Source organism: Artemia sp. Qi Xiang Cuo, chromosome 5 (assembly GCF_049724085.1).
Source record: "Artemia sp. Qi Xiang Cuo chromosome 5, ASM4972408v1, whole genome shotgun sequence".
Taxonomy (NCBI): Eukaryota; Metazoa; Arthropoda; class Branchiopoda; order Anostraca; family Artemiidae; genus Artemia; species Artemia sp. Qi Xiang Cuo.
This window is the reverse complement of record NC_142798.1, coordinates 19,447,449-19,465,656: the sequence shown is the minus strand read 5'-3', so window position 1 is coordinate 19,465,656 and position 18,208 is coordinate 19,447,449. Positions and strand designations below refer to the sequence as shown.

At 36.3% G+C, this 18,208-nt stretch overlaps 2 protein-coding genes across 3 annotated transcripts in view; one reads left to right on the top strand and one right to left on the bottom strand.

The window, feature by feature from the left end:
- LOC148951923 (maternal embryonic leucine zipper kinase-like) overlaps positions 1 to 13,972 on the bottom strand; it is a 208,035-nt gene extending 194,063 nt beyond the window's left edge. The window contains exon 1 of the mRNA XM_089089398.1: positions 13,936 to 13,972. The gene's annotated coding sequence lies outside the window, so the exon portion shown is untranslated. The remainder of the gene's footprint in view (positions 1 to 13,935) is intronic.
- LOC148951922 (bolA-like protein DDB_G0274169) overlaps positions 1 to 16,313 on the top strand; it is a 31,199-nt gene extending 14,886 nt beyond the window's left edge. For both annotated transcript variants that reach the window (XM_089089401.1, XM_089089402.1), the window contains exons 2-4: positions 6,508 to 6,749; positions 12,974 to 13,042; positions 16,130 to 16,313. In XM_089089401.1, coding sequence (XP_088945527.1) covers positions 6,519 to 6,749; positions 12,974 to 13,042; positions 16,130 to 16,207 — 378 coding nt within the window. In that variant the 5' untranslated portion in view covers positions 6,508 to 6,518 and the 3' untranslated portion in view covers positions 16,208 to 16,313. The remainder of the gene's footprint in view (positions 1 to 6,507; positions 6,750 to 12,973; positions 13,043 to 16,129) is intronic.
- The last annotated feature ends 1,895 nt before the right edge of the window (positions 16,314 to 18,208 follow it).

Below are 18,208 nucleotides of genomic sequence, written 5' to 3'. Positions count from 1 at the left end.
CTTGTGCCTCTTTCAAGAAGCAACCTACCACAATTTTAAGCGATTTCCGGTCCTAGAGGTCGTAGGGAGACGGTGCTGATTATAATTTGTTGCCCAAGCTCAAACTCAGAAACGTGCAAAATTTCACTCCTCCTCCGACTTTATCTTCATGGGGTAAACTGGGCCGGAAGTTTCGACCCTCCCACCACAACCCCCCTTTAACGTTGTCCGACCGGGCTGAAATTTAGAGGTTAAGCTTTCCTAGGGCCCGGGAGCTTATCATCGAAGTTTCAGCTCAATCCGATCACTCCTTCCCTGTTTTCCAAAAACCAGATATAGCCACTTAATGTTCAGTTCTCTTTTTTTTTTATTAGCCACGCCTACAGGCCACAGTTGGCAACGGATCCGGGTGAATGAGGACTCATTCGAAGCGGAATTCGACCTGTTAGGGCCTTTTGATATTTTCAGACCGAAAAACTTATCCCCCGAATTTACATTTACGAAAAACCTCGTTTTCCTATAAGTGCCTATGTTAAATTTTCCCACCACAGCCCCCTTTAACGTTGTCTGATCGGGCTGAAATTTAGAGGATAAGCTTTCCTGGGGCCTGGGAGCTTATCCTCGAAATTTCAGCTCAATCCGATCACTCCTTCCCTGTTTTCCAAAAACCAAATATCAAGTTTTGTGGGGATTCGCTTGCATCAAAAATAGACTGCAGAGACTAAAAAAAATATCACTTCTCTGTGGTACAGTGGTCGCTACTCCTGACTGTCAGGCAGAAGACCCGGGTTCGATTCCCCGTTAGAGGAAATTTTTTATGTATTGAATTTAAAGTTTAAAAAAGAAACTCAGTTTCTTTTTTAAATCCAATCTATTAAACCCTTCGGCTCAACAGGCATCTCCAGAAGAATATCACAGTCGGCCTTCAGGTTACAGGTAAGTCTCCACTGCTTTGATAACATGCCGTATAGCCGCATGCTCGAAGACAAGTTGAAAAAAGAAAATCTTACTGTGCATTTGATTTGAGTATTCAGGAATTAAAAGCCTTAACACAAGAATCTTCAAGAGTGGGGGTTTGGAGGGCGGCAGCCCCATCTTAACTCCTTACACGATCAGCTAACAGTTAGTCAAGCAATAATAAGTAATAAACTGTACAAAAATGTGCAGAAATTATTTGAAAAAAACTACGTTTTCTAAAGGAGTTAAAGAGGCTGAGTCACAAGTTCGAACCTTAAAACGTACAGGGATTAGGAGGTACAGTTGGGGGGCTGCCGCCCCCAAACCCCCGCTTTCGCAGCCTTTAAATAAAAAAGAAGTTTTTTAAACTGAAAGTAAGGAGCGACATTAAAACTTAAAACGAACAGAAATTATTCCTTATATGAAAGGGGCTGTGCCCTCCTCAACGCCTCGCTTTTTACGCTAAAGTTTTTGTTGTTTAAAAAAAAGAGTTGTGAGAAAGTCAAACTTTAGCGTAAAGAGCGAGGCGTTGAGGAGGGCAAAGCCCCTTTCATATACGGAATAATTGCTGTTCGTTTTAAGTTTTAATGTCGCTCCTTACTTTCAGTTAAAAAAAAAAAAATTATTTAAAGGGTGCGAAAGCGGGGGTTTGGGGCGGCAGCCCCAACTGTACCTCCTAATTAAGGTTCCAACTTGTGACTCAGCCTCTTTAACTCTTTAGAAAACGTAGTTTTTTTCAAATAATTATTAGTAAAGACGATGGGACTAGTAAAGATGTTAAAAGTAGAATAGCCAAGGCTCAGGGTGTCTTTTCACAGTTAAAAAAACTTTGGAAGAATAGGAAGATAAGTCTGCAAACCAAGATTAGAATATTGGAAGCTACAGTGATGACAGTTGTCAAATATGGCAGTTGTCTGAAGCATGGGCGCTCCCAAAAGCGGCCAAAGATTTGCTTGATGTTTTTAAGAAAAATTGCCTACGGATTGTTCTGGGGACCTGGCTGACTGACCGTATTTTAAACAGTAGGCTGTACAAAAAGTGTGGTTCAATCCCGCTTTCTAGGGCTATAATAACAGAAAAATTGAAATGGCTAGGGCACATTCTGCAGATGAAGGATGGCAGATTGCCAAAGATTGCCCTTTTCTGCCAACCGTCTAGGGCTAAACGGAAAGCAGGACGTCCGCGGTTGGGGTGGGATGATGGTATAAAGAAAGATTTAAAGGAAATAGGAATTTACTGGGAGGGTGTAAAGAGGGAGGCTTTAAGTAGATCGGGATGGAGGAGGAGCGTGTGTAGCTCTGTTGACATCAGGCGGCTTGGTGCTGCGGTGAGTTGTTAGTAGTAGTTTGAATAATTGACAAGAACTTGAAGGGTCTTCTGTCCCTGGGGGACAAGTTTGGGGTGTAAAATGGAAATGTTTTTTTTATAAAAGTAGGACACAAATCCTATCTGAGAGTTAGAACTTATTTTCACAAAATCCTAGCAGGCCTTACAGAAGCCTTACAAGTCGGTCCAAGTCAGTACCCTTCTTTTATTAAAAATTTATTTAGTTGTTCTTGCGACCAGAGCTTCTGGGCTATATGCCCTTTGCACATGTGACAAAAGTCAAGTCAAATCTCACGGCTTAGTGGGGAGTCGGGAAAAAGCTTTTTAGCTTTCAAACGCTTTCTCGAAGCGTCTCGATGCTAAATTTTATCTGGTTGGCACTTTGCTTTCCTGTTTTTACTTTTTTCTCTTCTTTTGAATTTTTTTCTTTTCTTCACACCTTTCACATGTGAAGAATCAAAATTTCTGGCTGGATACATAATGCAACAAATAAATGCTTGGCTATTCAAGTCTAAATTCATAGCACAAATTACATTCTTCTTGTTCTTCTGTTTCCAAAGTTGACGGGCCTAGTTCACATTAAATAGCAGGGATAGATGTATATTTAAGGCACCGAATAACCCGGGCTAATATCCCACGAAAAGAGTATTTAGATTCAGTAGCAGCCTTTTGGATGCTTCTCTATGTAGAGCAGAACTCTAATCTTGCTTGCTGATTATCACCATCTTTTTCAACTTTGCACTGACGCAAGACACATGTCATTCATAAGGTTAGCCCTGCTTTTCTGGTATCCTGCTAGGTTATCAACATGGTAATTCTAGTGAAGCCTCACATTTATTTGGTTTAAGATATTTTTTAGCAAGACGAAAAAATAACATATTTTCACTGATTGGTATATTTATGTTCGGTAAATCTGCCATCGTAAGGTAATACGTGCAGTTCTGCAGTAGCCCTGGGACTTTACCTTGCAATTGAGTTGGCCTTTCTAGAAATCGAAATGACCTCTTTCAAAATTAATTCAAACAATCAATTCATCTCAATTCCACAAAATATAGAAACAAAGTAATTACATCATTGCCCCGCGCAAGGTTCCATGGCCTGGTAAGACAGCAAGTATTTCTTACGTTGAACCGTTTTGGGGTTCAGCGTTTTGAAAAGGGGTATGAAAGTTTATGCCTATAAACTTTCCATTTGATCGAAAACGCCGTTAAAATACGTATATCCTAGGTATGACTAAGCCATCGAAATCTTAAATTATTAATATGGTATTTAATTTCGGGGGTATTGGCGTAATCTTTAGGATATAATTATAGGCTAAAATAGCCCGTGTCTTCAGAAACACGTTTTCGAATCGCTGCCAATACTAGAGGCAGTGACGCTGGTCTGCTGTCACGAGTATTAGAGGCAAACGAGGTTGCCAACAATATTAGATTGTGGAGGAAGTAGGTCAGAGTGGTACTGGAGTCTCCTCTTTACAATTTAAACGTGAAATAACTTATATAAATTACATGTAGAACGGCTATGCCCCTAGAACCGATCAAATCGTCTCTAGGGAGAGGGGAGAAAAAATGTCTCTGGGGATTCTCTCTCAAACTTCTCTCTTTTCATGCCACTTCCGATCTCTGCACTCGGGGGCTAGTGTGGAGGAGAAAACTATCTGGTCTTATCGAATGGTACTCCTGTCTATACTCAGATATCTTCTCCAGTAGAAGACACCTCAATGGCATAGGAATTTCTTCCTACATCGGACCAATAACGTAGGTGACAATAATAAATTGTAGGTACTGTAAATTGGTTCAACGTAGTTGAAAGGTCCGGCAATTATGTCTTTGAGGATGGCACACCCCCCCACAGCCCCCAGGGCAAAAGTTATAAGTTACGCTCTGGGGGCATATAAGGTTTTTATAGAAAGTATTGTATAAATTTCAAAAAGGGCTCATTCGATTGGAAATTTAAATGGCTAGTGCCCTTTTTAATAGTCGAAAGTGAATGGAGGGCAACTAACGCCCACCTTTTCCCCAAACACATCCAATCAAATTTTGAGATAGCCATTTTGTTCCACGTAGTTGAAAGTTCTGTAAATTAGGTGTTTGAGGATGATAACCCCCTCAGGGCAAGGGTTATAAGTTATATCCTGGGGGCATATAAGGTCTTTATTGAAAGCTTTGTCGTAGAAACTTCAAAAAGGGAGCATTCGATTTGGAATTTAAAGGGCTAGTGCCCTTTTTAATATTCGAAAATGATTGGAGGGCAACTAACCCCCTTTCACACCCACCATTTCCGCAAACACATACAATCAAAATTTTTATATAGCAATTTTGTTAAACGTAGTTGAAAGTTTTGGAAATTAGGTCTTTAAGGATGACAACTCCCCCCCCCCACAGCCCTCATGACACAGTTTGTAAGTTCTGCCCTGTGTGTATAGCCTTTTCTGAGATATAGTGGTGTCGGATAAACATCGAAAATGCCTCAGTGGATTGGACATTGACCTGGCTAGTGCTCTTTTTAATCGTTGAAAGTGATTGGAGGGCACCTAAACCCCCTCTCACGCCCACCATTTTCCCAAACACGTACAATCAAAATTTTGAAATAGCCATTTTTTTCAACGTAGTTAAAAGTTCTGGAAGTTAGGCTGAGGTTGACAACCCCCCACAGCCCTCAGGGCAAGGGTTGTAAGATATGGCCTGGGGGCATATAAGGTTTTTATAGAAAGAGTTGTCGGAGAAACTTCAAAATTCGATTAGAAATTGAAAAGGGCCAGTGCCCTTTTTAAAAGTCGAAAGTGATTGAAGGGCAACTAAACCCCCTCTCACCTCCACCTTTTCCCCAAACACATCCAATAAAAATTTTGAGATAGTCATTTTGTTCAACGTCGTTGAAAGTTCTGGAACTTTGGTATTTGAATTACACCCCCCCCCCCCCCCACAGCCCTTAGGGCAAGGGTTGTAAATTATGCCCTGGGGGCATATCAGGTTTTTATGGGGCTCATTTTATTGGAAATTGAAAAGGCTAGTGCCCTTTTAATAGTCGAAACTGAGAGGAGAGCAACTAACCCCCCTCTCACGCCTACCATTTCCCCAAACACATTCAATCAAAGTTTTGAGATAGCCATTTTGTTCAACTTAGTTGAACGTTCTGGAAATTATGTATTTGAGTTAATTGGAAATTTAATTGGAAATTGAGAGGGCTAGTGCCCTTTTTAATTGTCGAATGAGATTGGAGGGTAGCTAAACCCCTTCTCACGCTCACCTTTTCCCCAAACACATCCAATCAAAATTTTCATATAGCCATTTTGTTCAAAAAATTCTTTTAAATGTTTTCACTTTTATAACCCTTATAATTAAGAAATAAAAAATTAATTGAGATCTTTAAGGAATAAATACCAGCATATGTATATTAAAATAACGATGAACATTTTTTCATTAGTATCATTTGATTTTTCTCATCAAAGTACAAATTATATTCTGGATTCCAGAAGGTTCTGGGTTTAGAGTAGTACACAAATAATCTTCAGCTTATCTATAGTTTGACATATTTTTCTCTTTATTTGTTTTGGGTTTCACTCGAGTATTATTTATAATGTTTGGCAGTTGTCTGATCGGAACATTATTTGGTTCTATTTTTTTTCCTTTTTGGTTTAATGGAGTTCTTTACTTTTTTTTTTTAAACTTATTTTGTGCAAAATTTTTTTTTGATTAATAATAGAAAAGAAGACGATGCACTCTGCTTCCGGGGGTGGGCTCTCTTCCAGGTTCTGACCGGTGGCCATAGTTTACCCAATGTCTTTGTTGCATAATTTCTAAACCCAATGAATTCCTGTTTGAAGCTAAACTCTAGCCAAAACCGCAAAACTTTGCAACCGCCTCGTGTGGCTCGATGAGTCACTGTCTAGTTGGATTTTACCCTTACTTTATTTAGTCGCTTTTTCCGACAGGTTAATGCGGGAAACGAAGAAACGAGCTTAAACTTACGCTTAGCTTAGAGTTATGGGAAAATACATTTAATTGATAGTGAGGGTCAGGGACGAACTATAGCTTTAGGGAAGGAATTAAGTTAAGAAAAGGGACATTTGTCTGATAATTAGAGCCAGGAGCCCAACCCTCTGTGCATCCACCAACATCTTCACCCTTAATTGAGACAGAGAAAGCTTAGTATTAGGACATAGCCAAGAATACATGATCGGCTCTACTTGTACAATTCAAATTATTATTTCTCTTGATTTATTTAAAGAATATTTTATTATAGATAAATAGTCAATGCTCGCAAAGCTCACTCCTGCCTTTGGAAGACACTACGCATCAACACGTAGAATGACAGGGTCTACTCCAGTTGCTGACGCAATTAACAGAAAGCTAGAAGCTCACTTTAAACCTATACATGTTGAAGTACTAAATGAGTCTTACATGCATAATGTACCCAAAGGATCAGAAACTCACTTCAAAGTCTTGGTGGTGTCCCAGAAGTTTGAAAAGCTTCCATTAATCCAAGTAAGTCTTTTTTTTCTCTGGATGAATTTTTTTTTTATCTAGGTGGGGCTATTTATAATCCAAGCACAGTGTAATGCACTTATCGCAAGTCCTCAGTTACCATAATCAAAACATGGGGCTTGTTTTATTAAGAAATTTCCTTGCTTGCTGCAGTAGCAAGTCTTTTTCATTCCTTAACTTGATTGGACAGAGAAGGAATCATTCCTTCATAAAACAAGGAAAGTTTGCCCATTCCTCTTTAGTTCACTAAAGTTAATGTCATTCTTAAGAAAATGTGGAAAGTGAGGAAAGAATGGGAACGAAGCTTTCTTAATAAAACAGACTTATAGATCACTCTTGCTAACAAGATTATAATGGTAGTAGAAACTTTGGAGGAAGATCATTCGATAGGAAATTAAAGTTTTAGTGCCCTTTTTGAAGAGTCAACTTGATTGGAGAGCAACCAGCCCCCGTCCCACGCCCCTTTTGAAACTTTCAGGGAAACTCGAGGAGGATTTAAAACTAAATCTGTGGAAAAATCAGCATAATGGGGAGGGGGAGTGTTGAACTAAATAAAAAGACACTTTGTACATCCAAGGTTGTCAAAAAGGTGTATCTTCAATTTCTCTGAAACGTCTAAGGGAATTAAGCTGAAACTTTCAGGGTATACTGAGGGGATGGTCGACTTACATTTATGTATACTGACTGTTCAATTTCTTTTTTTTATTAGTACTATAAAAATCAAATACAATAATAAAGAACAAAAACTGAAAGAGTAAAAGAAAACAAATACAACAGATAACATAGCCCCAAAAGCTGAGCGCGTAGGGGGCCCAATCAATACAGCAACAATTTCAAATACGGAAAATACGGTAATATAAAATAAAGCTATACATTAACACATAAAAAAGGGGTAAAAGCTTACGGACAAAGAGAAAAAAAATACAGAAATCTCACTATAGTCTAAGAAACCCACTAGCAGAATTAAAGAATATCAGAAAAGACCTCTCACACGAAATATCAGAGGGAAGAGAATTTCATAGTTTAGTAGCTAGATAAACTGGGGAATGTTGGGAAAAAGAAATTCGAAACAGTGGAAGTTCAATGGATAGATGGAGCTTATGAAGGGAAAGGGAAATATTAGAAGATGGAGCTTTTTTGAAAAAAAACTTCACAGGCTATTAGGAAGAGAAAAATGTAAAAATTTATAAGCTAGGAGGAGACATTTCTTTTTAACTAGGGAGTCAAATTTTTGAATACCAATATCATTATACAAATCAACGGAAGAGTACCTTGGGGGAAGTCCAAACACAGCTTTATTCTGGAGGCGTCTTATACGAGTTAATAGAGAAGAACATGCCACACCCCAAAAAGAACAACAATAAGAAAATTATGAATAATACAGTGAGACCATTACCTCAGTGGGAAGAAAGGATTGAACTCTGTGGAGGACACCAAACTGGTGAGAAAGAATACCCTGGAGATAGGAGAGATGAGGCTTATAAGAAAGGTTAGAATCCAAAAACACCCCCCAAATTTTAATTACCTGCTTCCTAGAAGAGTTAGAAGGAGGTGACCTCCTTCTGGAGGTCACCTCAGATCAAAATAAAAATTGTATAACAATCACACAGATAATAAATGCACACAGATCAAAATAAAAATTGTATTATGCATAGCACAAATGACCAACTGGTCTTAAGAAGGCATAGGGGCGTTAGCCCTACTCCTGTTTGGCTTAGTTTTTGTCCGTTTTAAATTTCCCCTTAATTATTTACTGTAATTTCTGTTCGTTTGGGTCATTTATTTATTGATAGATATTCGTTTTACGCCTGAATTACCTTTTGACTTTATTTCTGCTCGTGTTAGATTTAATGTAGCTCATTACTTTTCTTTGGAAAACTTATTTCGTGGAGAAAGTTTTTTTTTTAAAAATCAATCCTTACATAGACTCATTGGGATTAAAATACTGTTAATTGCTTTAATTTTTCCCTAAAAAAGACATACAAGGCATTTAAAAGCTAACCTGACTCGCAACTATCAATGGGGTGCATATCCGAGGTAACCGCATTATGGGGGTTGCTCCTGAGTTTTTCTACGGAGGGGGACAAGAAAGTGTAGGAATCAGAAAAATATCAATTCATTTGCGAATTGTGTTAATTCGCAGCATTAGATCTAAAAGTATAATATTAGATTTCAGTGAGCTGTGCGAAAAATGTGATTCAATCCCACTTTCTAGGGCTATAATGAGGGAAAGGATGAGATGCGCGTTTTGCGGATGAAGGATGACAGATTGCCAAAGATTGTCCTCGTCGGCCAACCGTTTAGGGCAAAACTAAAAGCGGGTCGTTTTGGAATGGGGTGGGAGGATGTCGTTAGGAAAGATTTAAGGGAAATGAGAACGTCTTGGGAGGGTATAAAGAGGGAGGCTTCGAATAAATTGGGATGGACGAGGAGTGTGCGTATCTGTGTTGGCCTCAGGTGGCTTGGTGCTGTTGTCTAGTAGTAGTAGTAGTATTAGATTTTTTCTCGAACAGATCAAACAAGTCAACACAACTCACAATTAGAGATGAGGGATTATTAGGTGTCATAACTTTAAACTATTTTTGCAACATTTTGGGATGGGGGTTGGGAATTCTGTCTTTTTAGACAAATTCAAAAATCAGAAAAATATCCAGTGTTTTAGGATTTTGCGTCAATCCTTAGTATTAGATCTACTGCAAAATTCATAAATAACTTCAATAAAGTATGCGCACTAGCGTAGACATCGCGAAGAGCGATGTTCCTCCCATATTTTTTGTGGAGAGGGAGGAGGGTTTTGTGTGGTTGAGGTGGTCATAGAAACTGGGGAGAGGGCTAATAGATCGATAATTGAGGTATCTAGCTTTCTTTCTAAGGGTTGAAAAATATTGGAGGTCAACGACTGCCTCCTCTTTCCAATGCCTTTTTTGCCCTTGGTCACACCCTTAACCCCTTATGGCATTGGTCAAAATTTTAAACTAGCCATTTTGCTCATAAATGTTGAAAGGTCCAGTAAATATGAAGTGGTGATATGACACACACAGCCCCAGGAGCCAGGGTTGTAAAATATGCAAATTGCCTATTGGTCCTATATACGATTTATAGTAGAACAAATTTAGGCACGTATGCTCTTGACAGGCTAGTCGGTGGATTGGCTTAATTCTTCAAGAGATCATTCCTTTGGTAAGGGGACCTTAATTTATGCGAGAGAAATGGGTTGAGCGTTAAGGGACCCAAAAATAGACTGACAGCTTTATGTCCCGGATTGATTTAAAGTCCCGGGCGAAGAAGGTCCTGATTTATGGGAATAAGTTTAGACAAGAGGCAGCCCCCCCTCCCCAGCTGGTAATGTGGTCTGAAAGAGGACCAAAAGAATTTCTGATTGGCTTCGAATTCGAAGTTATATCCTTAAGTCATTAGACCAAGGCATCCCAAATGTAAATTTTTTTTAATATGTTTTGTTACCCAGAAAAGGGTAAAAATTTTTTTTATCAAATGCAAGGAAACTTACATGAGTAAATTCCTGGGACATGGGGACCCTAATATTAAAAATCTTGAGGCTAGAAGCAACGGGCCCTAAAAAATGGGACCTTAGAATAGGCCAAAGTCTTTTTTCGATTGACATGAAACTTTTATCTGCAAGTCCTAGGGTAACGGTAGGTCCGTATTTTAAAATTCCTTTATTCTACTATATAATCCCTATGTAACCATTTTGTAAAATTCTTATAAATTCGGATAAATCGAAAATTTGATCAACTTTTTTCCGCTTCGCCAAATATTTTCTTTGTCCCTTCTCCCCCTCGTTGCATCTACAATTCACATCTTGAAAAAAAAAATCAGTGTTTTCTCCCCAATTATTTCTGTAGAAAAACAAGTTATTTAATGTAATGGTCCATTAAGGAATAGATAGATAGATAGATTTAATTTCCATATAACAGTAAAATAATTACACAACAATTTACAAATCCCCACAAAGGCTCCATAGCCTGTAGGAGGGGGACTATGAAACAGATCTTATAACATTAAACATTTGAACACTTGACATGCAAAGCATTTGCTTCATAAAAATGGAAAGAAAAAAAAAATAATATATATACATACACACACACACACACACACATATATATATATATATATATATATATATATATATATATATATATATATATATATATATATATATATATATATATATATATATATATATATATATATATATATATATATATATATATATATATATATATATATATATATATATATATATATATATATATATATATATATATATATATATATATATATATATATATATATGTGTGTGTGTGTGTGTGTGTGTGTGTGTGTATGTATATATATTATTTTTTTCCTTTCCATTTTTATGAAGCAAATGCTTTTGCATGTTAAGAGTTTAAATGTTTAATGTTATGTGATCTTTTTCATAATCCGCCTCCTACAGGCCATGGAGCATTCGTAGATTGTTGTGTATATATATATATATATATATATATATATATATATATATATATATATATATATATATATATGCAAAAAAAAACGAAAGTTCATTAAATAAGCTTTATCAAACTGCAATGAATCACAACCTTCATAAATATAATAATAATAATAATAACAAAAATGGATAGCACTATATACGTCAAGGAAAAGTTAACCATATGGAAAAAAAAATTGCGAGTCTTTTGAAGGTGCCAAACGAGTGGCTTTCTTGAGCCGAATCGGGAAGGGTGTTCCATGTCAAATGACACGCAACAAAAGGATTAAAATCGGATCGTATTGTTGGTGTATGCGGAATTTGGATATTTAGAGAACTACGGAGTTGATAATTTGACCGATCAGATGCAAAAAAAGATTTAAATATAAGGGACCTTGGAATATCACCATGGAGCTGAAGAAAAGTGAAAGAGCACAGGAAAGAATATAAAGTTTTTCAATATGAAGTGACGGTATTCGAAAGCGGTTTGAAAAAAGAAGGGAACTGAGCTATCCTTGGTGTTCGGTTCTGGCACAGTAATTTGTCTAAGTATGCCTTGTGTTTTTAAGTGTTTGCCTTTGTTTGATTTAGTGATGTGGAACTGTCCATGGTTTTGGTACTGGCACTGAGCTTAGCAATGCGTTTTCTGTGATTTTGCCTGTTGGTTGTGCGCTTTAGCGTGTTTCTTAGATTATTCTCTTTTGTTTGTGCTCCGTCTTTTTGTATAAAGGGTTTTCAAACAAATAATTGAATTTTTTAGAGTAGTAGGGGGGGGGGGGAGTATAACATTTTTTTGTTCTTTTTTTTAGCGTCAAGGTACTCCTGGGTGTAAGTGTGATATTTATGGTTGCCTTAGGCATATGTGCACACAGACCTTCTATGTAGGCTACACATAGACCTTCATGTACACATAGAGGTAAAAAGTGGGATTGAAACTTTAAAGGCCCAGAAATTTCGCATAGTAAAGAGTAGGCGTTGTATTGAAACTGCTGCCCCTCCCCCATAACAAATTACCTGTTCACATGCCCGAGCCTGGAAGACGAGCAAACCAAATTGTAAAAATTTTATTTTAATGTTCAGAATTAAATATCTGGATGGGTTTTTTGAAGTAATAATTTTAAGAAAACGCTTGCAGTTTAAAAAATGAGAATAAAATACAAATCAGAGTTTATTTGCTAGACTATTTGGTGTTGAAGAAAATCCGTTGGGAGGTAGATAAGACTTAAATATCGGAAATTATAAGTATGCTGCTTGTAGGATTGGACATTCGTTCGAGTTCGAAGCTCGGAATGTCGATTTATATGTTGTCTGCGTTTTCGCTATGCGATGAAGAGAATGAATAATCTATTCATCATAGTTTTTCTTGTGTGTTTAAGAGTATTGAGCTCAATGTTAAATAATGAACACCCTGTCTTTGTGACGGAAATGATATTGGCTGACACGCCTCCTTACATTGTCTGTGATGCTTTTTGGAAATACTTAAAAATGACTCACTTAACTTTTTAATAGCCCACCTTGTGTTCAAAAATATCCCATTTCCAATTTTGCAATTGCAGATTATTTAAAAATAATTTTCTATGTTAAAATTTAACTTTGCTCCAACTTCGTATTTTATTCGGGCTATACGAGGCGTTCCAGGGCCACTGCCCTAAAGTGACTAAATATCGTTGGCATTCTGTTTCAAGCTGTTTTTTAGAAACTTATCATGATTTATGAAATATTTTCTGTTTTTCAGTGTCATCGATTAGTCAACGAAGTGCTAAGTGAGGAATTGAAGAATGGTGTGCACGCTTTATCCATTGTTGTAAGTGTATCTTCTATTGCTTGTAACTCTTCCAGCTCTGTTAACTAAACTCAAATATTTTAAAGTGCTTCATTTTTTTCCAATAATAGTCACTGGAAAAACTAGGGAAAACACTAGCCAAGAAGAGCATTCGTAGAAAATACTGGGGTTGCTAATCCATTTTAGAGTTTCCCAGTTTAAAAAGGGTCTAATCTTGAAGATTTGAAGGAAAGGGTAACATACTCGCTTAAAAAGTCGTACAGCTGTTCAAATACCTGGGCTCTTTTCCCTACTTCTGCTGTACATGTAGAGGTAGAGATATATCTAATTAAAAAGGAAGATTCTGATCTACGAGGCAACCCTCTCCTCCGCACTGCTTCGCAGTCGTGAATTATAATCCCTGAAAGCCACATGTGTACCCACTCTTAGTTACAAACAATACAAACAATAAAGAAGATAGGGCAATTAGGAAATTTTTAAAAGACAGTTTATGACAATTGCTGTAGTCAAATTTTTTAAAGACGGTTTGTGCAGTTTGTGACAGTTTGTGCAGTCAGATTTTTTAAAGACGGTTTGTGCAGTTTGTGACAGTTTGTGCAGTCAGATTTTTTAAAGACATGTTGTGCAGTTTTTGACAGTTTGTGTCACAAAAAAAATGGGGTAAGGATAACATTCAACTGACGATAAAAACGATGAAAATAAAGATAAAACCAACAGTGAACGCACAATAAAAGGTTCCTAGCTACATTATCCTGAACAGGATTTAACAAATGAAAATTTAGAGAGAAAACGGGTATAAAAATCCGAATATTTCGACTCCACGTCCAAGAGCCTTTATCAACGAAAAAAAAATGAATTAAGCTAAATTAAACACAACATATTAAGAAAAATAAAAATAGTTAAATAAAACTCACGTCTTAATAACTTTCAATATCGCTTCCAATAGACTGATAGTGCCAATACGCAACACAGAATGCGCAACACGAATACGCAACACAGAATACGCAACACCCAATGACAAGATAGATTGTTTCTGGTTCAATTTGAATTTGGTACGGTAATGAAATCTAGCAAATAATAAAATAATATATTTATTTTAAAAATCTACATATACCCTAGGTTATGACCTATGATTGAATTTACGGGATCAAGACCCAATAAACTATAGTGAGAATCTAAGATTATATATGGCAACAGGTTAAGAAAACTTATGGATGATATATCATATATTTAATGGATTTTTCAATTTGTATTTCTCCAAAAAATACTGTAAGAAATCTGATATAAGAAAATTATTTACATTACTTTGAACAAGTTCAGCCAGGACTTAAAAAGGTATTAAGACGTTGGTGATGAAAAATAGTGTTTTGGTTCTAAATGAGGTGTTCATATGAGGTGTTGTTTCGATGCAACTAAGAATTCTAAATGAAGAAACAGCCCCTACTCAATCTGAAATCGGAATTGGTCTTATCAGAACAATATCAAAATTAGTGCAACTTTATTAAATATTGTGACAAGATATAACTAGGTTATTCCTTAATGTATCTTGTTGGTTGAAAGTTTACAATAGTGGTTTGGTTTTGGTTCTAAATGAGGTGTTCATTTGAGGTGTTATGTCGATGTAATTACGAATTCCAAATGTACATTCAGTCTCTATTCAATTTGAAATCGGGGCTAATATCATCATAAAAATTATCAAAATTAGTGCAACTCTATTAAATATTGTGACAAGGTAGAATTAGGTGATTGCTTAATGTCTCTATTGTTGGTATGAAGCTCACAGTAGAGCTGTATTAATTTCCTTTTTGATAGTATTGTGGAAGATATAAAACAGACAAACAAAATGCGGACTTAGAAAGAAAAATACAAAAGGTTAAAGACAACAACAATAAAAACTAAACGAATTTTCAAGATTTGTTTTTTTAACATAGCAGAATTAGATTAATTTTGTCGACGAATAATCCTTTTTTTTTTTTTTTTTTTTTAAATTAAATTCCACCTCCTCTCCTCTCAGTGACGACAATTTTTAAATTTAAAATACATCTAATTTTAACTTTAGTCGTTACCTACGAATAATCCTTTGATTATACTGATTATTCTGGTGATGTGGTTCTTTGGCACATCTAAATGCAACTGTCTTTGTTTTTTACCTTTGTTTTGCTGTTTTTTACTCTTGACATGTATGCTCCTACTTAAGACAAATTCTAAGTATCTCGCTACCAGACAAAAATATTACGATTAAATCATTTTCTGCTATACGCAGAAATTTGTTTTTTTCTTATCAAAAGCTTTTAAGAATTGCTTTTAAGAAAACAAAATCGTCGAGACGCGTCTGCTTAAGAAAGTGTGTGCAAGTACACCTAATAAGGACTTAGTCAAGTTGGCATCTAAAAGTTTATCTAGATGGCTGTAAAAGTTTATCTTCAATAGCCGATTCTCTTTTTAAAGGTAAAACTCATTTTTTGGGAATAATCTTAAGAATGTGTAAAGTTAAGCTTCGATCAGTGATTTTGAGGCTAACATCTTCAATAACACTTCCCGGTGGCATATTGGGACTGCGGTAACTCAAAAGGTGCTATGCGCCATGGTTGGGTAAGATAAATTGTCATCCCACTCATCTTTTCGCCAATAACAGCAAGATTTATCGATTGGTTTAACCTATTTCCTCGTGTTTTATTTGTTATTTTTACAACTCGCTCACTTTTAAAATATCTTTTGTCCTTTTTTCTAGCATACAGAAAGAGTTAGAGAACAGAGGTTTAAAAAGAGTTCTTATTACCAGAAAACTCAGCTGTCCAATTTCGAAACAGGGCACCAATTCATGAAAATGTAGGGGGAGGGGAAGGATTCATTTTATAAAATGAAGATAGAAAAAACTTTTTTTCAAAATCTAGGGGGACAATTGCTACTACTAATCCAATCCTACTTTTTTCCTAGACAAAAGTAGTTGTATTTAGTGTAAACTCAGCAATGATTAAGAATCCTGTTCTATATTTAACAAACTAAAATACATGCCCAAGTGTGGTGTGTAGGATAACGTACTACATTGGATGTCTTAATTTGGCTATGGTCAAACTACTTTCTGTTTATAGAAGTTTTTTTTTCTAGGCTAAAACACCGGATAAATGGGACACAACTTTCAAGACTGAGAAAAGTCCTGCGTGTCGTGGCAGCTTTGGAAAATAGCTTTCAAGTCTTCTAGCAGTCTTCTAGGAAAAGGCTAATTCATGTTATATCCAGTGTTGTTTGTGAATAGTCTTGTTTTAAAACAAATATTTACATTTTAGCTTGTCTTCTATTTTATAAAATATAGTAAAACGAGTTTCAGTTTCAAATGAAGATCCATTTCGTTCATTGTTCGTTTATTTCAAGTACGAATTCCAGATTCAAACCTTTAACAACCCCTCCCCCTGCCTTTATGTCGCGATTGCAGCAGTAGCTGCAACCTAGTAAAAGATTAACCACAGTGAATTGTAACCAAACTTAAAAAAGCGTTGAAAAAACATGGCCAGTAAAAAGAAATTACCATTTCTTGCTGATTTAGGAATGGTAATTATTTTTTATACGATTCCAATAGAAAAATTTCATTTTAAAAACAAACTTAAGAGAATTTCAAGTGGCCTGAAACTCATGAAAAAGGCGTCGGATCGAGATAAAAAGTACACCTATGGAATTGTCATTGCTGAAATCCTCTACAGGAAGCTTACAGTCCCCTGACTGGAACAACAATGAAAATCACGATTTTGCATAGGTAGCACTGATGCAATGCTTCAATTCCACTAATCTGGGAATAAAGTATTTAAGTGCGAAAAAAAGAGTAGATTTATGGTAGGACACAATCTCGAAATAAGTAGGTTATCGTGCTTACTATTTGAACAGGAATGTTAACAAAATTGATTCTTACGCTATATTATCAGTGTTTCCCCTTCAAATGTTTTAATTCCCTAAGAGGCTGGTGAAATATCCCTAGAAATCCCTATTTTTAATACCAAAATACCTAAAAGTTTCCCCATTTTCTGACCTCTTTCCAAGGTACAAGCAAAGCATTATTAGGCTGACTTTGAATAGCATTTATTCAAGGCGACTTATTTTGCAACTCAAGACCTTTTACGTCTACCAAAATACCTTCTTTTTACATCTTCATTTAAAAAATGCTTTGTATTTGTTGACTAGTTAAGTTCGTTTTTGATTTATAGATTCCGGGTCCATATCTTAGATTCTGGACCATATGCATATATTTTATTTATTTGTTTTTCTTTGCCATTATTTTTTCCTTCTCTATTACTACTTTTGCAACACCCTTGTTTTTATTTGAATTGGTACGAAGGATTGGCATGAATGATATCCAACCGGACACTTTTTCACACATTATTTTTTTTTTACTTTTTTTTATATTGAGTTGTTAGTTTGAAGCAGAGTGTAGTAGCAAAAATGAATCACTTAAAGCTTGATTTAAGGACAGCGCCTGCATTTTGATCTTTTGAATTATTCAATTTTAACTAGTGTAGACTACTACCTGACTCCCAGTTTTTCAGAAAATGCCAAATGTAGACGCATTTTAAACTGTATTCAGAAAAATTTAATGAAAATCACCAAATAATAAGATTTAAGAGAAAACACTAAATGCTAACGTAAATGCTAACATTAATACCCCGAGTCAGCGTTGTCATCGCCATCCCCATTGTCTTTCCCAATGCCTAAAAAATTGACGCATTCGGACGCAGTCGCATCGGATTTCACGGTATTCATTTTTTTTCTTTAAACTCTCGGTGAACGTAGGGGGGCCTTTACGCCTCATCCCGTACATGGCAGAAATCGTCGCAGCCAAAGTTACGTTTTTGAGCCCATCCCTCTTTTCATTTTTTACTGTCTTCAGAACGCTGAAAAATCTTTCTACAACGACATTTGAGCAGGGAAGTCCAAAAATAAACCGAACGACATGAAGAACGCTAGTGAACTTTAGCACTCCACTTGACATCCTGATAGACGCTTAAAATGGTGTTGTGTACTATTATAAAAGGCTGGCAGGTCAATTCAGTGATAAAAACCACCAAAAAAAGTTAAGAGATCTGGGAGACTGTTTCAAGTGCACTTTTGTCTTGGGTAACAGCGATGACGACGTAGTTCCTTCCTTACTAGTTCCTGCTAAGAAAAAGCTGAAGGGTTTCATATGTGTATCCCATGTAT